Source organism: Oncorhynchus clarkii, chromosome 1 (assembly GCF_045791955.1).
Source record: "Oncorhynchus clarkii lewisi isolate Uvic-CL-2024 chromosome 1, UVic_Ocla_1.0, whole genome shotgun sequence".
In the NCBI taxonomy this organism is placed as follows: domain Eukaryota; kingdom Metazoa; phylum Chordata; class Actinopteri; order Salmoniformes; family Salmonidae; genus Oncorhynchus; species Oncorhynchus clarkii.
The window spans coordinates 24,343,531-24,368,412 of NC_092147.1; the positions used below are offsets into that span (position 1 = coordinate 24,343,531).

A 24,882-nucleotide genomic window follows, 5' to 3' on the forward strand; every position below is an offset into this window, starting at 1 on the left:
GCGTGACAGACACTCTTATGTAGGTGTCATAACCAGCCATAAAATAACGCAAAACGTGTATGTAACAGGTGTAAATATACGACAGTGTTATGAAAATATGACATGTTATGACAAGTTGTGTCGGCTGTTATGACATCATGAAATGGTTATGACCGTTCTTTTTAATTGCAATCTCAAATAGCTTTTTAATGGTTGATTTTGATGCATATGATGCATTTACCCAAGAAGATCAGACAAACCTTTTAACTTACTTACCTTGTCAGATATCAGCAGTCTATTGTCAACTTCTCATAACAACCCAAGCTGGTCTAAACGTGATATGGCATGTGGACAAGTTACTTGGCTTTTATATAGCACTCAGTCTAGCCTTCTCTACAGTAACATTATTTCTGTTCAGTATAAAACATACACATTGATTTGTCACTTAACCATGCACACAAGGCTTTTTGGTCAGATGATGCAGATGCTACGCTACGGACTGTTTTACTAGCACAGACTGGAATATTTTCCCGGGATTCATCCAATGTAGCGTAGCATCATCTGAACAAAAAGCTGAGGAGTATACCTACATGTTTCAATTAGAGCACCATAGTCCCTGTGCCCAAGAAGGTAACCTGCCTAAGTTATTAACTCACGTTAGCAGCCATGAAGTGCTTTGAAAGCCTGATAACGGCTCACATCAACAGCATCATCCCAGATACCCTAGACTCACTCCAATTCACATTGCGTCATCTGTGGATCTGTTGGGGCGCTATCTCAATCTCACTCCACACTGCCATTTCCCACCTGGACAAAAGGAACACCTATGTGAGAATGCTGTTACGATTCTCTTGCGGTGAAGGAGAGTCGGACCAAAATGCAGCGTGGTAATTTAGATTCATCTTTAATAATGATGAAAAAACTAACAATACAAAAACGTAATGAAAACCTATACAGCCTATCTGGTGCAAACAAACACAGAGACAGGAACAATCACCCACGAAACACTCAAAGAATATGGCTGCCTAAATATGGTTCCCAATCAGAGACAACGATAAACACCTGCCTCTGATTGAGAACCACTCCAGACAGCCATAGACTTTGCAAGAGAACCCCACTAAACCACAATCCCAATACCTACGAAAACCCCAAGACAAAACACACCACATAAATAAACCCATGTCACACCCTGGCCTGACCAAAATAATAAAGAAAACACAAAATATAAAGACCAGGGCGTGACAGAATCCCCCCCCCCAAGGTGCGGACTCCCGACCGCACAACTAAACCCATAGGGGAGGGTCCGGGTGGGCGTCTGTCCACGGTGGCGGCTCCGGCTCGGGACGTGGGCCCCACTCCAACCAAGTCTTAGTCCCCTTGTAATGAGTCCTTTGATTGGCGACCCTCGCCGCCGACCTTGGCCTAATACCCCTCACCAAGGACCCCACTGGACTGAGGGGCAGCTCAGGACTGAGGTAGCTTGGGACTGAGGGGAAGCTCGGGCAGGTAGTAGGCTCTGGCAGAACCTGGCTGGCTGGTGGTTCTGGCAGATCCTGGCTGACTGGCGGTTCCGGCAGATCCTGGCTGACTGGCGGATCCTGGCTGAATAGCGGATCCTGGCTGAAAGGCGGATCCTGGCTGAATGGCGGATCTGGAAGATTCTGGCTGACTGGCGGCTCTGGCTGCTCCATGCAGACTGGCAGCTCTGGCTGCTCCATGCAGACTGGCAGCTCTGGCTGCTCCATGCAGACTGGCAGCTCTGGCTGCTCCATGCAGACTGGCAGCTCTGGCTGCTCCATGCAGTCTGGCAGCTCTGGCTGCTCCATGCAGTCTGGCAGCTCTGGCTGCTCCATGCAGTCTGGCAGCTCTGGCTGCTCCATGCAGACTGGCAGCTCTGGCTGCTCCATGCAGACTGGCAGCTCTGGCTGCTCCATGCAGACTGGCAGCTCTGGTTGCTCCATGCAGACTGGCAGCTCTGGCTGATCCATGCAGACTGGCAGCTCTGGCTGCGCTGAACAGGCAGGAGACTCCGGCAGCGCTGGAGAGGAGGAAGGCTCTGGCAGCGCTAAACAGGCGGGAGACTCCGACAGCGCTGGAGAGGAGGAAGGCTCTGACTGCGCTGAACAGGCGGGAGACTCCGGCAGCGCTGTAGAGGAGGAAGGCTCTGGCAGCGCTAGATAGGCGGGAGACTCCGGCAGCGCTGGAGAGGAGGAAGGCTCTGGCAGCGCTGGACAGGCGAGGCGCACTGTAGGCCTGATGAGTGGTGCTGGTACTGGTGGTACTGGCCGAGAACACGCACAGGAAGCCTGGTGCGGGGAGCTGCCACCGGAGGGCTGATGCGTGGAGGTGGTACTGGATAGACCGGACCGTGCAGGCGCACTGGAGCTCTTGAGCACCGAGCCTGCCCAAACTTACCTGGCTCGATGCCCACTCTAGCCCGGCCGATACGAGGAGCTGGTATGTACCGCACCGGGCTATGCACCCGCACTGGAGACACCGTGCGCACCACAGCATAACATGGTTCCTGCCCGGTCTCTCTAGCCCCCCGGTAAGCACAGAAAGTTAGCGTAGGTCTCCTACCTGGCGTAGCCATACTCCCTGTGAGCCCCCCCCCCCAATACATTTTTGGGGCTGACTCTCGGGCTTCCATCCGCGTCGCCGTGCTGCCTCCTCATACCTGACCAAAATAATAAAGAAAACACAAAATATAAAGACCAGGGCGTGACAGCTGTTCATTGACTACAGCTCAGTGTTCAACACCATAGTGCCCACAAAGCTCATCACCAAGCGAAGGACCCTGGGACTAAACACCTCCCTCTGCAACTGGATCCTGACTTCCTGACAGGCTACCCCCAGTTGGTAAGGGTAGGCAACAACACGTCTGCCACGCTGATCCTCAACACTGGGGCCTCTCATGGGTGCATGCTTACTCCCCCCCTGTACTCTCTAATCACCAACATGTATGAAACAGCATATAAGGAATAGGTCAGAGACTTGGCAGTGTGGTGCCAGGACAATAACCTCTCCCTCAACGTGAGCAAGACAAAGGAGCTGATTGTAGACTACAGGAAAAGGAGGGCCAAACAAGCCCCCATTAACATTGACGGGGCTGTAGTGGAGCGGGTTGAGAGTTTCAAGGTCCTTGGTGTCCACATCACCAACGAACTGTCGAGGGCATGACAACACCTTTCCCCCCTCAGGAGACTGAAAGGATTGGCATGGGTGTCCAGATCCTCAAAAAGTATTACAGCTGCACCATCAAGAGTATCCTGACCAGTTGCATCACCGCCTGGTGCGGCAACTGCTCGGCACTACGGAGGATATTGTGTATGGCCCAGTACATCACTGTGGCCAAGCTTCCTGCCATCCAGGACCTATATACTAGGTGGTGTCAGAGGAAAGCCCCAGATAACGTCAAAGACTCTAGTCACCCAAGTCATAGACTGTTCTTTCAGCTACTGCACGGCAAGCGGTACCGGAGGGCCAAGTCTAGAATCAAAAGGCTCCTTAACAGATTCTACCCCCTGCTCTCTTCGCTATAGCCATGGAACCCCTTGCTACTCGCATTCGGGCATGTGCCGATATAGCTTCTGTTAAAATAAAGGACACACAGCACAAAATTTCCCTATATGCAGACGATGTTCTTTTGTTTTTGTCCAAGCCTAAAACTTCTATTCCACCCTTCCTTAACTTGATAAACACATTTGGCTCCTTCTCTGGCTACAAGATAAACTGGCAAAAAAGTGAGTTGATGCCAATATCACGGCCAATATGGATATGCAATTTCTGCAATCTACCCCGTTTAGAACAGTGATGGACAAGTTCACAAGCCTTGGCATTGTAGTGACAAGAGACCTTGATCAGCTATTGAAAACGAATTGGGACATGAAAATATATCAGCTTAAACAAAATATAGATTTTTGGAAAACTCTGCCTATCTCCTTGGTTGGTCGTATAAACGCTATTAAACGACTACCCAATTTCATACCACAAAGCTGTTTTAAGAAACTGGATTCAATAGTAACTCCATTTTTATGGGATAACAAGACAGCCAGAATTTCAAAGAAGCATTTATGCAAGTACAAAATAGAGGGGGGCTTTGGCCTTCCTCACTTTAAACTGTATTATTGGGCTGCTAATCTGAACATTGTGTCTTTCTGGAGGGAAAGCTTACCTGCGATGAGACAGAAGGATATGCCTGCATGGCTTTTGATTGAGCAGGCCTCCTGTCAACGTTCTTCACTCCCTGCACTTGTTAATAGCCCATCATATGTGAAAAAAATCCACTTATGACTCTAACCCAGTCATTTGTCATACGCTTAGGATCTGGAAACAGATGAGGTATTTTCTTAACATACCCACTGTATACATTGACAGCCCGATTTTCCTGAATCATGCTTTCCACCCCGCATTGGATGATGTGGTGTTTTCACAGTGGAGGGAGAAGGGGCTCACAACAATTGGTAATCTATACATAGATGGTCAGTTAGCTTCATTTCAACAATTACAGGGAAAGTTCAACATGCCAACAACACATTTTTTCAGATACCTCCAAATCAGGAATTTTGTAAGGACACATATCCCACAGTATGGCATGAAGCCAATAGTCCTACATTAGATAGCTCGATCCTTGTCAAACCCCATTCAAAAGGGTCGGTCTCTAGACTGTATGATGTGCTACAGGCCCACATAGAGGTATCCACAGACACCATTAAAAGGGCTTGGGAACAAGAACTTGGGTCAGAAATCTCAGATGAAGACTGGGTAGAAGCTCTCAGGAATATAAACCACAGTTCAGTGAATGCCAGACACAACCTTGTACAGTTTAAGGTGATACACAGGTTACATTACTCAAAAGTAAAACTGCATAAAATATTCCCGGACACCTCACCACTGTGTGAGAGGTGCAAGCAGGATGAGGGGACGTTGACCCACTTATTCTGGACATGTCCTAAGTTACATGTTTACTGGGCTCTCATTTTTGATTATTTATCTAGAGCCTTTGATATAGTTCTAGCCCCAGACCCATTGACCACTCTGTTTGGTACAGTTGATGGGAATAATCACGAAGGGAAAGCTGTCTCTCTTTGTACTCTATTAGCCAAAAGGCTCATATTGCAATTTTGGAAACTGGAGACTGTACCTACCTTTGAAATGTGGTTACGGGATGTAATGTTAGGGAATGTAATACATATGGAAAAGATTCGATACAATACCTCCAATAGAAGTTCAATGTTTTACAAAATATGGCAGCCGATACTGGATAAATGGTCAAGTCCCGCATCATAACTGGGTTGACGATCTGCTGCTACTCTGTGCTGTACTCCACTCAATATTTATTGAGTATATTTGAGTATAAACTATATTTATAGTTTATTTTGGCTTAACTACACTGCTTGTAATGACTATATGCTGTCTTCTTATGCATGTACCACCTAATAGGATTTAGTTTTATTTTGTGTATGTGAGTTAAGTCTTGTTTTGTCCTCTAAATTGGCCATCCCATTCAACAGTACAATGAATGTCATTGTTAGTATTGCTGTCTTTTTTATTTGATTTTTTATTGTAAAATAATAAACATATTATAAAAATAAAAAAAAGATTCTACCCCAAGCCATACGACTGCTGAACAATTAATCAAATGGCCACCAGCACTATTTACATTTACACTGCTGCTACTCACTGTTTATTATCTATTCATAGTTACTTTACCCCTACCTTCATGTACAATTGACCTCGAATAACCTGTACCCCCTGCACATTGACCTGGTATCGGTACCCCTTGTATATAGCCTCGTTATTTTGTTACTTTTTATTATTTTTTACTTCAGTTTATTTGATAAATATTTTATTAACTCTTTCTTGAACTACATTGTTGGTTAAGGGCTCGTAAGTAAGCATTTCATGGTAAGGTTGTACCTGTTATATTTGGCTTATGTGGCAACAAAGTTTGATTTGATTCGATCCTATTGCGTCGTCAGACTGTAGAGTGGCTTCAGAAAGTATTCACACTCCTTGACCTTTTCCACATTTTTTAGCGTTACTGCCTGAACTTAAAATTAGTTAAATTTAGATTTTGTCTCACTGGCTTACATACAATACCCCATTATGTCAAAGTGGAATAATGTTTTTAGAATTTTGTACAAATTAATAAAAAATGAAAAGCTGAAATGCCTAAATAAGCCTAAATAAGTTCAGGAAGAAAAATGTGCTTATCAAGTCACAAAATAAGTTGTGTGGACTCAATTTGAGTGCAATAATAGTGTTTATCATGGTTTTTCAATGACTACCTCATCTCTGTACCCCACACATACAAATGTTTGTAAGATCCCTCAGTCGAGCAGTGAATTTCAAAGACAGATTTAACCAATGCCTCGCAACGAAGGGTGCTGGTATATTGGTATTGGTAGATGGGTAAAAAAAAAGCAGACATTGAATTTTCCTTTGAGCATGCTGAAGTTATTAATTACAGTTTGGATGGTTAATAAAAACATCCAGGCACTGCAAAGATACAGGTGTCCTTCCTAACTAATTTGCCGGAGAGGAAGGAAACCATTCAGGGATTTCACCGAGGCCAATGGTGACTTTAAAACAATTAGAGTTTAATGGCTGTGATTAGAGAAAACTGAAGATGGATCAACAATATTGTAGTTATTTCACAATACTAACCTAAATGACTGAGTGGAAAGAAGGACACCTGTACATAATCCAAATATTCCAAGACATGCATCCTGTTTTCAAAAAGGCATTAAAGTAAAACAGCAAAATAATGTGGCAAATACATTTATTTTATGTCCTGAATAAAAAGCCTTATGTTTTCGTAAAATCCAGCACAACACATCACTGAGTACCACTCTCCATATTTTGAAGCATGGTGGTGGCTGCATAATGTTATGGGTATGCTTTTCATCGGCAAGGAGGACTAGGGAGTTTTTTGGGATAAAAATACATGTAATACAGCTAAACACAGGCAAAATCCTAGAGGAAAACCTGGGTCAATCGTCTTCCCAATTCACCCTTCAACATTACTATAACCTGTAACACAATGTAATTGATGCCAATGCCAAATATATGCTGGAATTGCTTAGTTACCTAGTTACAGTTTTGACTTAAATCGGCTTGAAAACCTATGGCAGGACTTGAAAATGGCTGTCTAGCAATGATGAATAACCAACTCGACAGAGCTTGAAGAATTTTTTAAGAATAGTTAGCAAATATTGTACAATCCCTGTGTGCAAAGCTGTTAGAGACTTACCCAGAAAGACTCACAGCTGTAATTGCTGCAAAAAGGTGATTTTAACATGTATTAACTCAGGGGTGTGAATACTTACGTAGATTCGATATTTCCGTATTTCATTTGAAATAAATGTGCAAAAATGCTTCAAAACATGTTTTCACTTTGTCATTATGGGGTATTGTGTGCACATGGGTGAGACAATTCCTATGATTTTTTCATATACATCTGGTGTTATATACTTTATGGTTTGGATCAATGCCAGCCACCAAATGAGACGACACAACTGGACAGTTAATGCAGTCATTAAAAGAAGCAGAACTCCCATTGATTAATACCCAAGTAGCTTGACTTTTCACTTAACATTTACACAGACAGGTCGCCGAAGATCCACGTTGAAATTGGACGTCTGTCCAGGTACCCAGGACGTCGGGAGATGATTTTCAAACCAGCCACTAGGGACAACAGTGAGCGCTATTACCATAAAGTAGGCTTGGGTTTTGCTAGGGCATTGTGGACAGGTATCGCGATGGCTGTAAGCCGCGAACTCTGAATTCTTGGTCGTGTGATAGGCACTCATTAAATGTTTTACCATATCGCAAACCTTAACCCTTAACTTGGACAAACATCAGAATCTGAAGTCAAATTGGTCAAATCATGAGATTTTGTTGCATTTACAATCCAGCATCATATTTATTTTAGTGGGTTCTCCCACCACAAAACTTTAAGTTGCTATAGAAGTACTTTCCAACTTTTCAATCGGTCTTTATACATTGAGTTCAATTAAAGATTGTTCACTGACATGCACCAACCTGACTACCCGCTACATGATCCTACCACAGAGAAGGGGATACAGCACTGGCAGAGTCCTCCGCAACCAGAGTCAACTGTCCAGCATCAATGCAATAACTTAATAGACTGAAAAATTTGACCATAGCCACTGCCATCAGACTTTTTAATAACCAAATAGACTTTTAAACTGTAATTGGTTAGGACCTTTTTAATTGAACGTAGTATCCTGTGTTTTTTTAAGCATTTATCTAAATGTAACTGCATTCTGAATAATTAAGTTTTGTCGACGGCGAGCATGAATGAAATAAATCAAAATAAAATGGTTAGAAGTGATAAATTAAAATAACCTACCAAGAGATCTGGTTGAGTGGCTGCTGACATACCCAAATTGTTCCAAGAGTCCAGAGAGAGAGGAAAAATAGTATCAATGACTGTGGCTTTAGACATGAATGATGACTTTTGATTGGCAAATTAATCTGAAGAAGTGATATGTCAATAGCCTTATAGAGCAATAATTAATGAGCTGTATTGCTAAAAGCATCTTTATAGCTAGGTTTTGTGCATGCGAAGAGGCATCCATCCACCAGTGCAGTTAAAAGACACAGCTAGTGCCTCCTGGGTGGTGTAGCGCTCTAAGGCACTGCATTGCAGTGTTGAGGTGTGACTACAGCCTGGGATTGAACCCATGCTGTGTCACAACTTGCCGTGACCGGGACTCCCATAGGGTGCAATTGGCCCAGCGTCGTATGGGTTAGGGGAGGGTTTGGCCGGGGGAGCTTTACTTGGCTCATCTACTCCTTGTGGCGGGCCGGGCGCCTGCAGGCTAACCTCGCTCGTCAGTTTCCTCTGACACATTGGTTCAGCTGACTTCCGGGTTAAGCAGGCGGGTGATAAGAAGCGTGGCATGGCAGGTCATGTTTCGGAGGACGCATGACTCGACCTTCACCTCTCCCGAGCCCATTGAGGAGTTGCAACGATAAGACAAGATTGTAATCAAGAAAATGGAGAGAAAAAGGGGGTAAAACATTTTTTTTTACACAGCTAATATGTCCAAATGAACCATTATGATTACAATGACTCACTACTCAAATTACAATCTCAATGCCCAGCTATACAGATGGATTTACAGTGTAAGGGTAATATGCCAACTATTCAAGTATGTTACATTCTATAACGTCTTACATCATTGTAAAAAATAGGCTGGCCATATTCAGATAATTATAAGTTTACAAGAGTCTTGTGTGATTGGAGAGGATTGGATCATAAAGCAAATTCAAAGCAATATTAGAGGGGTTTCAACCTTCTGATTCTGGCAGGTCACATTGAGATTGACTTTAATTTAAAGGTAGACTCAGAGAGATGACGTTGCCATAAGAAGCACAACAGATATTGGCCGTGTTCCACTTCTTAGACGTTGACAGATCTTACAATGCCCGGATAGGTATTTTACCTATCAGCTAACCACATCATATGTTGTAGCAATCTGTCTGTTGATGACACAATCGATGACGTGGCACACAACCATTGGTTGATGCATGCAACTTCTAAGCAGTGGAACGCGACCACGTTCCCTGCTCAGACGCTGCATGCTTCAACAAATAGATGTATAATTTAACAATATGTTTATTATTGCCTTGGATTTAATTAGAACGTATGTTTGGATACTTAATTATTATGTTTTATAGTTTTTTGGGGGTGGAACTGCAATTTGTACCACTTCTGTAGAATCACCCATATATCTTCCCAGAAAGACAAAAAAACAACGACAACTGCGTAGTTGAGATCACTTGTGTTTTTATTTAGAGCCTTACAAAGTTAATTCTACACACATGGCTCTCTTTCTCAAGCAGATTATAAAAGCTCTATGATCACTGCTTGTCGAAGCGTGCGGTGGCAAATAACTCCATCTCCGTGACTCCAAACACTCAAGCAGCCAAATCCAGGGTAGTCTGTATCTTTGCATTTGTTGCAGCTAAAGAGAGAGGACTTATCCAGCACGGGAGAGTCAGAACCATCCAGTATGATATCTGAGGTCTTTTAAGTACAGCTTTTAAAGCCTCTCAAAAATAAAATTGCTTGAGCTCAGTACAGATGTCAAGGGTAGACAGGTGGCTACGGCTTCCATTTGTCCATCTGGACCTTCTGATCTCAGACAGAGATTGAAACTAAAATGAAAACAAGTATGTGGTGAGTGAACTACGCAATATTTTCAAAGAGAGAAGAAAGCAATGGAGAGAAAAAAATGACTTTGGATTGGATATTTTACTGCATCATCTATTAAGTCTATGATGAGTGAGCCTGCTGAGGCCTCCCTGTCCCCAGTATGTGGGCCGGGACAGGTGGGGTCTGTTTGACTGTCTAAAAGGCTCCTGCTGGCAGCCTGGGGCTGTGGCTACGCTGGTTAGCCTCAACACCATTCTCCAGCAAGGACAGGGACTCCAGAGAGCGAGTGCTCTCTGTGTCTGGACAAATGTGGCGCAGCCCTGGGGGCGGGAAGTCCTCGCTCCCCTCCTGGCCCTCCCCGCTGGCTGCCGCTAAGGCCGCTGCCGCCGCACACTCCTCCTTAAACAGGCGGTCATGCTCCCGCTTGAGATCCTGGTAGCTCTTAGAGAACATGTGGAAGATGGAGGTGGCAGGGAAGGCCATGATGAGGATGCCACTCAGAATGCTGCTCAGCGCCACCACCTGGCCCGGGATGCTACGTGGCACCATGTCTCCGTAGCCCACCGTCGTCATGGAGATGATGGCCCACCAATAGGAGGCAGGGATACTGCTGAAGTCCTCGACTCCGGTCAGCTCACTCTCAGCCAGGTGGACCAGCGGGGAGAAGAGGGTGACAGCCACACACAGGAAGAGCAGCAGCAGGCCAAACTCTCTGGTGCTCCTCCTCACCGTTAGGCCCAGGGTCTGCAGGCCCAGCGAGTGACGGGCCAGCCTCATCACATACAGGATCCTTAGGGCCCTCAGGATCCTCAGCACCAGGCCTAGCTTGTCCAGGTAGCTGGTCCCTCCGGCCTTCTCATGGTCCATGGCCGGGTCATCTTCATCCACCACCAGGGACACGTAGTAGGGCAAGATGGCCATGGCGTCAATGACGTTGAGGGGCCCACGGATGAATTCCAGCTTGCTGCGAGCCTGGATGAAGCGCAGGATCCACTCCAGGGAGAACCAGGCCACACACACTGTCTCCACAATGAACATATTGCGACACTTCTGAGAACACTCACCCTGTGACACAGAGAGAGAGAGAGAGAGAGAGAAAAAGAGAGAGAATTTGGGGGGAAGGGGGGATGAGAGAGAGGAGAGGGGATGGACAGGGAGAATCGGAAAAACAGAGAGAGTAGTAGGTAGACAGTGGTCAAGTGGAAGAAAGAGAGAAGGACACACAAGGGGAGGGACAGATATCAGTGGGTTAGATAACCATCTAGTAATTAATATATCAGCTTACCTACTCTACATGCTACACTGATAGATAAGTGGGAAGCAATCAATTCATTAGGCAGGATCAAAGATTAATTCGACACACTCTGAACACGAACACAAAAGACAAACAGGCCAGAATTCCCTTTAACTGCCTTGAGAGGGGCAGGTAATTAAACACTCATAGGCCAGTAAAAATACTATTCCCAGCCAGCTACGCAGATCACAGACGCAGGCGCGCGCACGCACGCACACACACACACACACTTTCCCTGTCTCATCCCTCACACAAACACCCTCTCATTTATCACCTCCCTCCCCCACTTTCTCTTCTTCTCACACATCTCTCGCCCTAATTTCTCTCTCTCAAATCAATTTCAATTTAAGGGGGCTTTATTGGAGTGGGAAACATATGTTTACATTGCCAAAGCAAGTTTATTAGATAATAAACAAAAGTGAAATAAACCCCAAAAATTACAGTAAACATTACACTCACAAAAATTTCAAATGTCATATTATGTGCAAATATTTAAAGTACATTAGGGAAAATAAATAAACATAAATATGGGTTGTATTTACAATGGTGTTTGTTCTTCACTGGTTGCGATTTTCTTGTGGCAACAGCTCACAAATCTTGATGCTGTGATGGCACACTGTGGTATTTCACCCAATAGATATGGGAGTTAATCAAAATTGGGTTTGTTTTCGAATTCTTTGTGGGTCTGTGTAATCTGAGGGAAATATGTGTATCTAATTAAGTATCCTGCCTATGTGTACTCTCTGTTTAGGGCCAAATAGTGTTCTAGTTTGCTCTGTTTTTTTGTAAATTGTTTACAATGTGTCAAGTAATTATCCTTTTGTTTTCTCATGATTTGGTTGGGTCTAATTGTGTTGCTGTCCTTTTTCAGTTAACCTTTATTTAACTAGTCAGATAAGAACAAATTCTTATTTACAATGACGGCCTAGGAACAGTGGGTTAACTGCCTTGTTCAGGGGCAGAATGACAGATTTTTACCTTGTCAGCTTGGGGATTCAATCTAGCAACCTTTCGGTTACTGGCCCAACTCTCGAACCACTAAGCTAACTGCCGCCCATGCTTAAGCGTTACAGATTGTGCAATATAAATTTAAAGGTAATTTCAGATTGAGCTGACATGTAATTAATTGCAATAAGTAATTGCAGCCTCCGCTAACACGGGAACATTGCCTTTAAATGTCAATCACGTTGTGATATGGAGCTAAATAGGTCATATTGTATATTTGCATGTTTCCAATTCATGATGCTTTTCTGTTGTATGTGTGTTTGCCATTAATCCCCTGTCAAGTGTGTGTACCCCTTCTACGGGCCAATGGAGAATACAATTAAAAGGCATGCATGCTCCAAAGCCTACTAGGAGGGACTGGAATGGTGTAAAGTCAAGTGTAAAGTCAGTGTTATCTTCCTGTGTGTGTCTCCTGCCTTCCTTTTCAGGGCAGTGGTGGTAGAGTCAGGGCTGCTCTAACCTATGGCCTGCTGTAGGGTTATTGACCTCTGTGTTGAGAGGTTAGTCACTGTCCCTCCAGCTCTCACAGGCTATCATGCATCTGGCCACTGGAGGGGAGATTTGTCCTTCTCTCTGTAGGACTTTACCTTTCCTCCACTACAGAGATCTGGCAAATATTTCATACACTACAGGGATCTGGGAATCTTTCCTGCACTACAGAGATCTGGGAATATTTCCCCCACTACAGAGATCTGGGAATATTTCCTACACTACAGAGATCTGGGAATATTTCCTACACTACAGGGATCTGGGAATATTTTCTACACTACAGGGATCTGGGAATATTTCCTACACTACAGGGATCTGGGAATATTTCCTACACTACAGGGATCTGGGAATATTTTCTACACTACAGGGATCTGGGAATATTTTCTACACTACAGTGATCTGGGAATATTTCCTCTAGTACAGCGATCTGGGAATATTTTCTATACTACAGAGATCTGGGAATCTTTCCTTCAGTACAGCGATCTGGGAATATTTCCTCTAGTACAGGGATCTGTGAATATTTCCTTCACTACAGGGATCTGGGAATATTTCCTCTAGTACAGGGATCTGGGAATATTTCCTTCACTACAGGGATCTGGGAATATTTCCTCTAGTACAGGGATCTGGGAATATTTCTTCACTAATGGAACTTTAACCTTAACTTTTCCTTTCCATTATTCAGTCCATCTATTGCTCATTTCTTAACCTTCTGGGACTTGTCTACCTTATAATGTCAAATCAAATCACATTTTGTTTGTCACGTTTAGCTAACAACAGGTGAAGACTAACAGTGAAATGCTTACTTATGGTCTCTTCCATAAGTAAGCATAAGTAAGAATAAATACACAATGAGTAATGATAACTTGGCTATATACAGTACACAGGGTACCAGTAGCAAGTCGATTTGCAGGGGTATGAGGTAATTGAGGTAGATATGTACATATAGGTAGGGGTAAAATGATAAGGTATAGGTAGGGGTAAAGTGAGGCAACAGCGTTTGTGATGATTCAAAAGAGTTAGTGCAAAGGGGGGTCAATGCAGATAGTCTCTGTAGCTATTTGATGAACTATTTAGCAGTCTTATGGCTTGGGGGGTACTTTTTGTACCAGACATGGTGCATCGGTACCACTTGCCATGCGGTAGAAAAGAGAACAGTCCATGATCTGGGTGGCTGGAGTCTTTGACAATTTCTAGGGCCTTCCTCTGACCCACTGGTATAGAAGTCCTGGGTGGCAGGTACAGTAGCTCGGCCCCAGTGATGTACCGGGCCGTATATATTACCCTCTGTAGCACCTTGCGGTTGGATGCCAAGCAGTTGCCATACCAAGCAGTGATGCAGCCAGTCAAGATGCTCTCAATGGTGCAGCTGTAGAACTTTTTAAGGATCTGATGACCTCTACCTCTATCCATTTAGAGAGCTGACCTGAGCTGAGAGGTAAATCTGCCTTACACTCTGGGACATTGAGAACATTAAGGCAGAGTGCCACTCTCCCACTCATCTGCATAATGGTTAATTTCTCACAGCTAATGCACTCCCTCTGACCTTATCTTACTGACTCGTTCTGTACCAAATGTTAATGACGTTTCATTTCAACAGCAGCAGTCAATTCAACCCGGCTGCTGCCAAAGTGCCTCTGACTGGAAAACACATCATCATGATCAGTATTGAAAAATTCCAAAGTCGGAATGTGACAAGTATAGTGACGGAATAGAATAATTGAAAATAGTAAATGAGAGTAACATACTTTACAACCAACAGCTGCAACTGAATAACATGCCTGCCATGTACAACAGCTACCTACCCTTTAGAAAGGGTTAGCAACATTCTCAGAGATGCTTCTACCAGAATAGCAGTGGAGTTATCACTCAATGGCACCCCAATTACTAGAGTGAAATTTGTCTACTCTTTTGCAAGGCTTTGGTTCAAAACCTAAACAATTATTAAGCTGAATAATTCAAATCAGCTGCCATTCAGGAAAACCACTTTTGAAACATCTGACAGTAAGAGAGAGGGAGAGAATTCTGACCATGTACAATGCATGTTTTTAAGCCATTAATGAAGGGATACTTCGGGATATTGGTCATGAAGCCCTTTATCTACTTCCCCAAAGTCAGATGAACTCATGGATACAATTTGTATGTCTCTGCATCAAGTATGAAGGAAGTTAGAGGTCGTTTTGAGTGCCAATGATAAATTGTGTTAGTGCAATGACTAGAAGTCTATGGAATCAACTAGCATGCTAGCAGTTACCATAGACATCCAGTCATTGCGCTAAAGCTAGCTAGCAATTGCGCTAAAGCTAGTTAGCTTCAAACTGCACGCAGAGACATTCAAATGTTATCCACGAGTTAACTCTGAGGAAGTGGATACAGGTCTTCATTGCCAAATCCTGAGGTTTCCCGTTAAGCAAAAGAAAGATGATGAATTAAATCCTTTGTTTACATGGCTATAGAGTCTACGGCTTGACCTTTTCAAAAATGTTGCTGTATTACAGAATTTATTTTAAATGGATTAAATTGAGATTGTATCACTGATTTACACACAATACCCAATAATGGAAAAGTGGAATTATATTTTTAGAAATGTTTACAAATTAATAAAAAATTCCAAGATGAAATGTCTTGGGTCAATAAGTATTCAACCCATTTGTTATGGCAAGCCTAAATGAGTTCAGGAGTAAAAATGTGCTTAACCAGTCAGAAAATAAGTTACATGGACTGAGGGGTTTGCAAAGAATGGTTTACAAAGTAGGCAAGTGGTTCGCAAAAGCAGACATTGAATATCCCTTTGAGCATGTCGCAGTTATTAGTGTTATTAATTACACTTTGGATCATGTAGGCTGTCATTGTAAATAATTATATGTTTTCAACTGACCTAAATAAAAGTTAAATCAAATAAAAAAAATGTATCAATACACCCAGTCACTACAAAGATACAGGCACCCCTTCTAACTCAGTTGCCGGAGAGAAAGGAAACCCCTCAGGGATTTCACCATGAACCCAATTGTGATTTTAAAACAGTTACAGAGTTTCATGTCTGTGATAGGAGATAACTGACGATGGATCAACAACATTGTAGTTACTCCACAATACTAACAAAATATTCCAAAATATGCATCCTGCTTGCAAAAAGGCACTAAATTAATACTGCAAAAAAAAATTGCAAAAAAATAACTTTTTGTCCTGAATACAAAGCGTTATGTTTGGGGCATCACTGAGTACACATCACTGAGTACCACATATTTTCAAGCATGGTCCTTGCCCTAGTCAGGATAAAAAGAAACGGAATAGCCAAGCATAGGCAAAATCCTAGAGGAAAACTTCCAACAGACACTGGAAGACAAATTCACCTTTCAGCAGGAAAATAACCTAAAACACAAGGACAAATATACACTGGAGTTGCTTACTAAGATGACATTGATTGTTCCTGGGTGGCCTAGTTACAGCTTGAACATCTATGGCAAGACTTGAAAATGGCTGTCTAGCAATGATCAATCAACTAACTTGACAGAGATGGAATAATGTTTTAAAGAATAATGTGCAAATATCGTACAATCCAGGTGTGCACAGCTTTTAGAGACTTACTCAGAAAGACTCACAGCTGTAATCACTGCCAAAGGTGATTCTAAAATGTACAGTATTGACTCAGGAGGTTCAATACTTATCTTATTAAGATATATTAGTGTTTTACTTTCCATTAGTTTTCCATTTAATTGTAGAATTGATCTTCCACTTTGACATTTTGTGTACCGGTAGATCGTAGACAATTTTTTTAAAAATCAAATACATTTTAATTGACTTTGTAACACAACAATGTTGAAAAAGTCAAGGGGTGAGAATACTTTCTGAAGGCACTGCTTTAGGGCTATATTCAATCTGTATCGCTGAAGTTCAGATTGAATAAAACCCCTAGTGTTTATAGTCTCTTGTACATGCCTTAGCTGATTCAGTTCTAGGTGCTGAGATTAGTGTGTATAGCAGTGTGAAACTATGCACATTTCTCTGTGAAAGACCAACTCTTCACATAAGAGGCAATAACAATAGAGCTCTAAAAACAGTCAGGTGTTCTTTTCACAGTCAAGACTCCCACAGACTCATTACCCTGAAAAAGAGAAGCTTAAGGACGACTGTAAGAGTGAAAACTCCTTTTGTGGTATTGATCTTGTGATTGCCCATGTAGCAGATTTACTGTATGGTTTTGTCCCTCTCGCGCTGTCACTTGTCTTCAGGTACTTCAGACGTGCTGCAGCTCTAACAAGGATATGGATCCAGATGAACTCCCTTACCATCAAATCAAATGAAATTGAATTGGTCACACACATATTTATCAGATGTTATTCTGGGTGTAGCGAAATGCTTGTGTTCCTAGCTCAAATAGTGCATTAGTATCTAGCAGTTCACAACAATACACACTAATCTAAAAGTAAAATAATGGAACTAAGAAATATATAAATATTAGATTGAGTAATGTCGGAGTGGCATTGACTAAAATACAGTAGAATAGAATACACTATATACATATTAGATGAGTAAACCAGTATGTACACATTATATAAACATTATTCAAGTGGCTATTGTTCCATTATTATAGTGACCAGTGATTCCAAGTTTATGTACAGTATATAGGGCAGGAGCAAAATGTTGTTTAGTTTGCTGTTATAACTGTATGTGTTTACGGGGTGCGCGCTAACAGCGTTTCAATCAGTGATGTCACACGCTCTGAGACCTTGAAGTAGTTGTTCCCCTTGCCCTGCAAGGGCCGTGGCTTTTGTGGCGCGATGGGTAATGATGCTTCATGGGTATCAGCTGTTGATGTGTGCAGAGGGTCCCTGGTTCGAGCCCAGGTAGGGGCGAGGAGAGGGACAGAAGCAATACTGTTACACCTACAGTATGTGAATGTGAGTTCATTATGTGGATAGATTGTCAAAGAGCTGTGTGTGTTTGGGCGAGTGTGTGTGTGCGGGTGCGTTCATGCATTTATTTCTGTGTGCGTTTCTATGCAGAGAGACACTGAGGAACAAGAGGAAGCTCCTCTTATTGAAGTTAGACTGCAATATAAATAAGTGAAGCCAGTAAAAAGGGCCAGCAGCACAGAGGATAGATCACAAACCAGGGGCTGCTGCTCTGTCTTAGAAGAAGGTCTATAAACTTGGCTTTTGCCTCTACTGTCTTTCATCACTAGCCTCCATCTTTCTGCCTCTGCAACTTTGCCTCTTCCTTTCCCGCCTAACTATATCTTTCTCTCATTCTTTCTCCCTGTCTCTCTTTATATTCCTTCTCATAGGGGGCGGCAGGGTTAGGGTTAGGGTTAAGGTTGCAAGTTCAAACCCCCGAGCTGACATGGTACAAATCTGTCGTTCTGCCCCTGAACAGGCAGTTAACCCACTGTTCCTAGGCTGTCATTAAAAATAAGTGACTTGCCTAGTTAAATAAAGGTAAAATAAAAAAAAATTAATATCAGCAGTGAGCTGCCAGGCTCATCATCATGCTGGATCATCTCTATAACTACCCCACTCTTCAGCTGCCTCTGTTACAGCAAAGGACATGTTTTTGAGAGGAGAGGGAGAAAACCAGAAAGATTCAGCTCAAAACTATATTCAGTTCATCCATCATGTTTACCTTCAACAGGACCTTCATCATACTGTGCACCAATGGACACATATTTCACTGTGACCTTGTGCTCACTTTTCAAGGTCTGAAGCACAAAGGGGAGCGGGGGTTTGGATGCCCAAATGTCTCATCATGTCCCCACTCGTCTGTTCACTTCCTGGGGTAGCATAACACCCAGGGAAAACTACAGCCAGCCGCCAAACTGTTACATGACCACTAACTCACTTGTGCTTAGACTCAGATTCAAACATAACTCACACACTGGGACACACACACGCACACACGCACGCACGCACGCACGCACGCACGCACGCACGCACGCACGCACGCACGCACACACACACACACACACACACACACACACACACACACACACACACACACACACACACACACACACACACACACACACACACACACACACACACACAAATCTTTAATCTTTATAATCCAGTCTTGACGCAGGGTACACTAGATGAGGCAGACAAACACACTAATGCCTCTACTTTCCTGACACTGTAGTGTAGACTTTGAGGTGCCAGCTACATATGGGTGGTGTTAACCTGGAGCGGAGCTTATAGTAACCCAGCCTAACAGGCATTTATCTCAATATATCTGGTTGGGCAGGCTGGCTCCCACAGGAGAGAACAGCTTTCCCACTAACAGCCCTTTGTGTCTTAATGGAGGAGAAAAATGGTGCGCTCAGGGTGAGAAGTGGGATGAGTGGATGGATAAAGATGAGGTGATATGGAAAGCATGTGGTCCCGTCACACATCATAACTCTTTATTAATGCCATGGCATGCAGCAGTAGCAACAGCAGTAGCAACAGGAGTAGCAACAGCAGTAGCAACAGCAGTAGCAGGCGCCTTATCTGACTGAACCATCTGTTCTCTTTTTTTATGTACCTTAAATAGAAACACATTTCAAGAAGGGAGTTATGTCTTTTAACACAAAAAACAAACACTCATAGGTTCAACAGGCACATAGATTTTTTTCTTCAACACACGCACACGCACACAGACACACACTTACACATACTCGTGCATACTCTCTGTCCCCACTGGGGCATTGGGGCGCCCTGATCGCAGAGAGATGAGGCACTTGGTTGCGGTCTAGCTCCCGGCAGAATGGGATTCTGATGTGCTGCTCTGGTTAGCTGGGGACAGCAGCATTGCAGTGGGCTTCCTGAATGCTGTTGACTATGGTCCGGGGGAGAGATGGAGACACATGGGGAACAACTCTCTCACAGTCTCCCCTACAGGTCTCACGGAGCACAGAGGAACAACACCTGGCTGGGCCGGGCTTGGGCGTCCACATTACCAGGGAAGCCTTCAAACCACAGTACATCCACTATTAATTCTACTGTAGTGTCCATCTGTGTATGACAGCTTGTCTGCAGAAATATGTGATGTGCTGTATATTAACAGATTAAAGTAAACTCATACTGCTTTTATGCGTTATCTAAACGCAACTTGACAACCATACAGCACATTAACACACTGAGTGTATGACCAGATAGGCAGTAATATCCATAATAGTCCTTCCTTATAGAAATAAGTCATCCCACAACTTCAGCTCTGTCTCTCTCCACAGTACCTACTTCCTCCACGCCTCTATGACACTTCACAGCTCTATAGAGAGCTAAATCCCCAGTTCCATCTCCATCTCAGCTCTTAAGCTCAGACATGCAGACACTGAGCAGGCCTGAGTGCCTTGGTATGTATGTGTGTGTGTGTGTGTGTGTGTGTGTGTGTGTGTGTGTGTGTGTGTGTGTGTGTGTGTGTGTGTGCGTGCTTGCTTGCGTGCGCGTGCGTGCGTGCGACTCATAAGAGAGACTCATAAACACCTCTGTAGAAGCGAGGTATATTGGGTCAGCCACAGATATGTTTACTTTATCCTGTCTCAGCAGCCCCATCCACCAGTCTAGTCTGCTTGACTTCCACATCCCAGCCCGGCACAGAAAGTTAAGATGGAGACTTGTTTATATCCCATTTGATATAGAGGAAAGCACAAAGAGCGATACAAATTTAGAAAACATAAAAAATCTTTAATTCAGTGATGTTGTTACATGTGAAATGAGGCTGTTGATTAATGATACTGTTTGTTTCAGTGAATATGTCTACGTTCGGAGAATGAAAAATTAGTTTATAACACCACCCTGTCTGATCATGAAAATAGCTCCAAACACTTAATAAATGGGTTATAACCCCACCCTGTCTGATCATGAAAATGGCTCCAAACACTTAATAAATGGGTTATAACCCCACCCTGTCTGATCATGAAAATAGCTCCAAACACTTAATAAATGGGTTATAACAGCACCCTGTCTGATCATGAAAATAGCTCCTAACACTTAATAAATTGGTTATAACACCATCCCTGTCTCTCACACTCAAGTCTATTACTTAATCAGATGGTGACTGTGAGAGTGCTCTAATGCAGGTGATAGTAGGCTGTTTCTGAGTAGAGACAGTCTTTAACATCAGCTCTGCAGGAAGGGAGAGATGCAGGTCTGGTTTACACTGGCCTCCTGATTAATGCTCTGGGAGCAATGCTGCCCTGAGAGGGAGGCTATTAAACAGCACATAGAATCCACTCAAATATACTGCAAAAAAATCTAATAAGAACATAAAACCACCATTCAATTACTCCCCCAGTCTGAGTCTCTGAATTTAACGAGGAGCATATTTGAAACACTTTTCTTGGCGCCGCAGGGCAGCACAGTTAGAAGACATGAATCAGAGAGAAATATTGTACTGTACACACGCTGTGTTGCAAAAATAAATGTTTTCCTCTGCAATGTCTGAAAACCCCATCTTCTGACAGAATAAACAACGTGTTTGAGAAAAGGCCAATAGCTGTCTGACATAGGAAAGAAGATGTAAATAGCTTGTTATGATAATTCAAAAACAATTCCAACATAATCTGACAGTGTGGGAGTGAATCAACATTTATGTTGTGGAGGTCAGAGTATGGTAAAGAATTCTTGCCCTGTGGGTGTTGTTAGGGTATAGCTTGTTTATTTATCTGCTGTGGCCTAGCTCGTGGTTTACACAGCCACACTCTTACTCTCTTTACTCTCGCTAAGTTTATACACTACGCATTTGTATTTCATAACTATATCAGGGATTGCTCGCCTTCCTTAGTCTTACTATATTGCCTGAGGTGCCAACAGAGCTAAATGAAATTATATGTTGGAACATACTCTCTAAGAGAAACTGTAGTGATTTACTAACAGCAAAAAGCTATTCTGAATTGTATGCCTCCAAACCATTTACTGTACATATAGGTAATGTACATGTAGTTACTGCGCATATAGTTACTGTGCAAATACTTCATGTACATGTAGTTACTGTACATATAGTTCCTGAACATATAGTTCCTGTATATCTGTAACAGTATAGCTTCCGTCCCTCTCCTCACCCCTACCTGGGCTCGAACCAGGGACCCTCTGCACACAGACAACAGCCACCCTCAAAGCATCGTTACCCATCACTCCGCAAAAGCCACTGCCCTTGCAGAGCAAGGGGAACAACTACTTCTAGGTCTCAGAGCGAGTGACGTCACCGACTGAAACACTATTAGCGCGCACCACCGCTAACTAGCTAGCCATTTCACATCGGCCACACATATACAGTGCCTTCAGAAAGTATTCACACCCCTTGACTTTTTTCACATTTTGTTGTGTTACAGCCTGAATTAAACATTTATTAAATTGAGATTGTGTGTCACTGACACACAATACCCCATAATGTCAAAGTGGAATTCTGTTTTTAGAATTGTAAAAGCTGAAATGTCTTGAGTCAATATGTATTAAACCCCTCTGACATGGCAAGCCTAAACAAGTTCAGGAGTAAAAATGTGCAGTTAGAGGTCGTTTTGAGCGGCAATGATAAATTGCGATAGTGCAATGACTGGAAGTCATTAGCTAACACAACATTGGAACACAGGAGTGATGTTTGCTGATAATGGCCTCTGTACGTCTATGTAGATATTCTAAAAATTTGCAACATTAACAATGTCTACACAGTATTTCTGATCAATTTGATGTTATTTTAACGAACAAAAAACATTTCTAAGTGACCCCAAACTTTTGACGATGGTGTATATAAACTGACAGTGGTTTTTGATTCATCCTGAAAGTTGTCATCTTCAAGTTCGATTAATTCAATATTGGAACGTGGAAAGGAAGTGTTCAATATTCCTGTAAATCTACCCTAATTCCCACTAACCCTTGAACTGTATGACAACAACAGTCCAGTTGTCATGAACCACACGCCAGGCTCCAGGTTTATTTAACCTGCTAAGTGTGGTCTGAGTTCTATAACGATTCAAATAGGGTACGTGTCCCTAATTATTTCACAATGTTAGCCTAATAAGATCCACTAATGCTAACGACCCTCAGGAACAACTTACATGGCGTGACAGAGGAAAGAAAGGTAAACGGAATGGAATGGAAAGATGCTAAATGTAAGCTACAAATGTAAGAAAAACAACACTAAAGTGACAGTTCTAAATGTATGTGGGTATTACTCACGAAGGCTCCCGATAGTGGCTAATATTTAACATGATACAAATTGTAAAACAAAAAAGAGAAAAGCCCTGGCATTGGCTATAATTAAAACATTCTAAAGCGCATACATCAACTCGGCAGGTTCATTCCTCGGCAGGTTCAGTCCTCGGCAGGTTCAGTCCTCGGCAGGTTCAGTCCTATAGAAGCCTATAGCTACGGTGTCCAAATTTCATCCACGCAAATGATGAGGACACAATTAAAATCCGGAATAATGGCACAGCTATATGTATCCTATTTCCCTATGGAAAAGGGCAGCAATACATGTCATGTTGATATGATATTTTCAGTTTGGCTCGTTTCACATTCTTCTCCAGGGATCATAAGTAAAAAATAATCTAAAACAAATGCTATGTGTATTTACAATCCCAATCTCCCAAAGGATTACTCATTTACCTAGCTCTTATAAATAGCTCTCATCCATTTATTAATGGATGGAGAATGCTGTTATTTCTATCGGGAAAAAGAAAAATGCTTTTTCCACTTGGAACCGGCAGACTTGCTTAACCTTATTCATGATTTCCTTGCACGTAAAGGTGGGGAAGTTATGAGGGAATTAACTCGTTAAAACTTCACTAGGGTAGGGGGCACTATTTTCACTTCCGGATGAAAAGCGTGCCCAAAGTAAACTGCCTGTTACTCAGGCCCAGATCTAGGATATGCATATAATTGGTAGATTTGGACAGAAAACACTCTAAAGTTTCCAAAACTCTGTGAGTATAGCAGAACTGATTTGGCAGGCGAAAACCTGAGAAAAATCCTTCCTGGACGTAGGATTTTTTCATGTTTGTAGTTTTCTATTGAATGCCATTACAGTATCCATTGACTTTGGACTCAAATTGCATTTCCTATGGCTTCCACTAGATGTCAACAGTCTATATAAATTGTTTCAGGCTTGTATTCTGAAAAATGGGGGAGTAAGACCTCGCTGAATGAGTGGACACTACAGTGTCCCAGAGCTTTTTCATGCGTGAGACCGAAGGCGCGCCTTTCTTGTTTACCTTTTATATTGACTACGTTATTGTCCGGTTGAAATATTATTCATTATTATGACTAAAAACAACCTGAGGATTGATTTTCAACATCAATGACATGTTTCTACGAACTTTACGGTTACTATTTGGATTTTTCGTCTGCCTGTTGTAACTGCGTTTGAGCCTGTGGATTACTGAACAAAACGCGCTAACAAAACTGAGGTTTTTGGATATAAACATGGACTTTATAGAACAAAATGAACATTTATTGAGTAAATGGGAGTCTTGTGAGTGCAACCATATGAAGATCATCAAAGGTAAGTGATTCATTTTATCACTATTTCTGACTTGTGTAACTCCTCTACTTGGCTGGTTACCGTTTGTAATGATTTGTCTGCTGGGCGCTGTTCTCAGATAATCGCATGGTATGCTTTCGCCGTAAAGCCTTTTTGAAATCTGACATAGCTGTTGGATTAACAAGAAGTTCATCTTTAAACCGATGAATAAAACTTGTATGTTTTCTGAATTTTTATAATGAGTATTTCTGTTTTTGAATTTGGCGCTCTGCAATTTCACTGGATGTTGGCCAGGTGGGACGTTAGGTCAGAATAGAGCTTATCTGTAGACACACCTCCGCCACACCTTCACAGCATGCTATTCTCAAGCTTAAATTCAAGGTCAGAATACGCATAGAGAGAAAAGAGGAAGGTGTATAAAAATGGAATCAGGGCCTTAAGCAATATGGCAAATGGTGACTTTAAAACAGTTACA

General features: G+C 42.7%; 1 protein-coding gene across 1 annotated transcript in view; it reads right to left on the bottom strand.

Moving 5' to 3' along the window:
- Nucleotides 1-9,787: 9,787 nt before the first annotated feature.
- Nucleotides 9,788-24,882, bottom strand: part of LOC139415861 (voltage-gated potassium channel regulatory subunit KCNG4-like) — a 28,045-nt gene continuing 12,950 nt past the window's right edge. Inside the window, exon 3 of the mRNA XM_071163995.1 lies at nucleotides 9,788-11,233. Coding sequence (XP_071020096.1) covers nucleotides 10,364-11,233 — 870 coding nt within the window. The 3' untranslated portion in view covers nucleotides 9,788-10,363. The remainder of the gene's footprint in view (nucleotides 11,234-24,882) is intronic.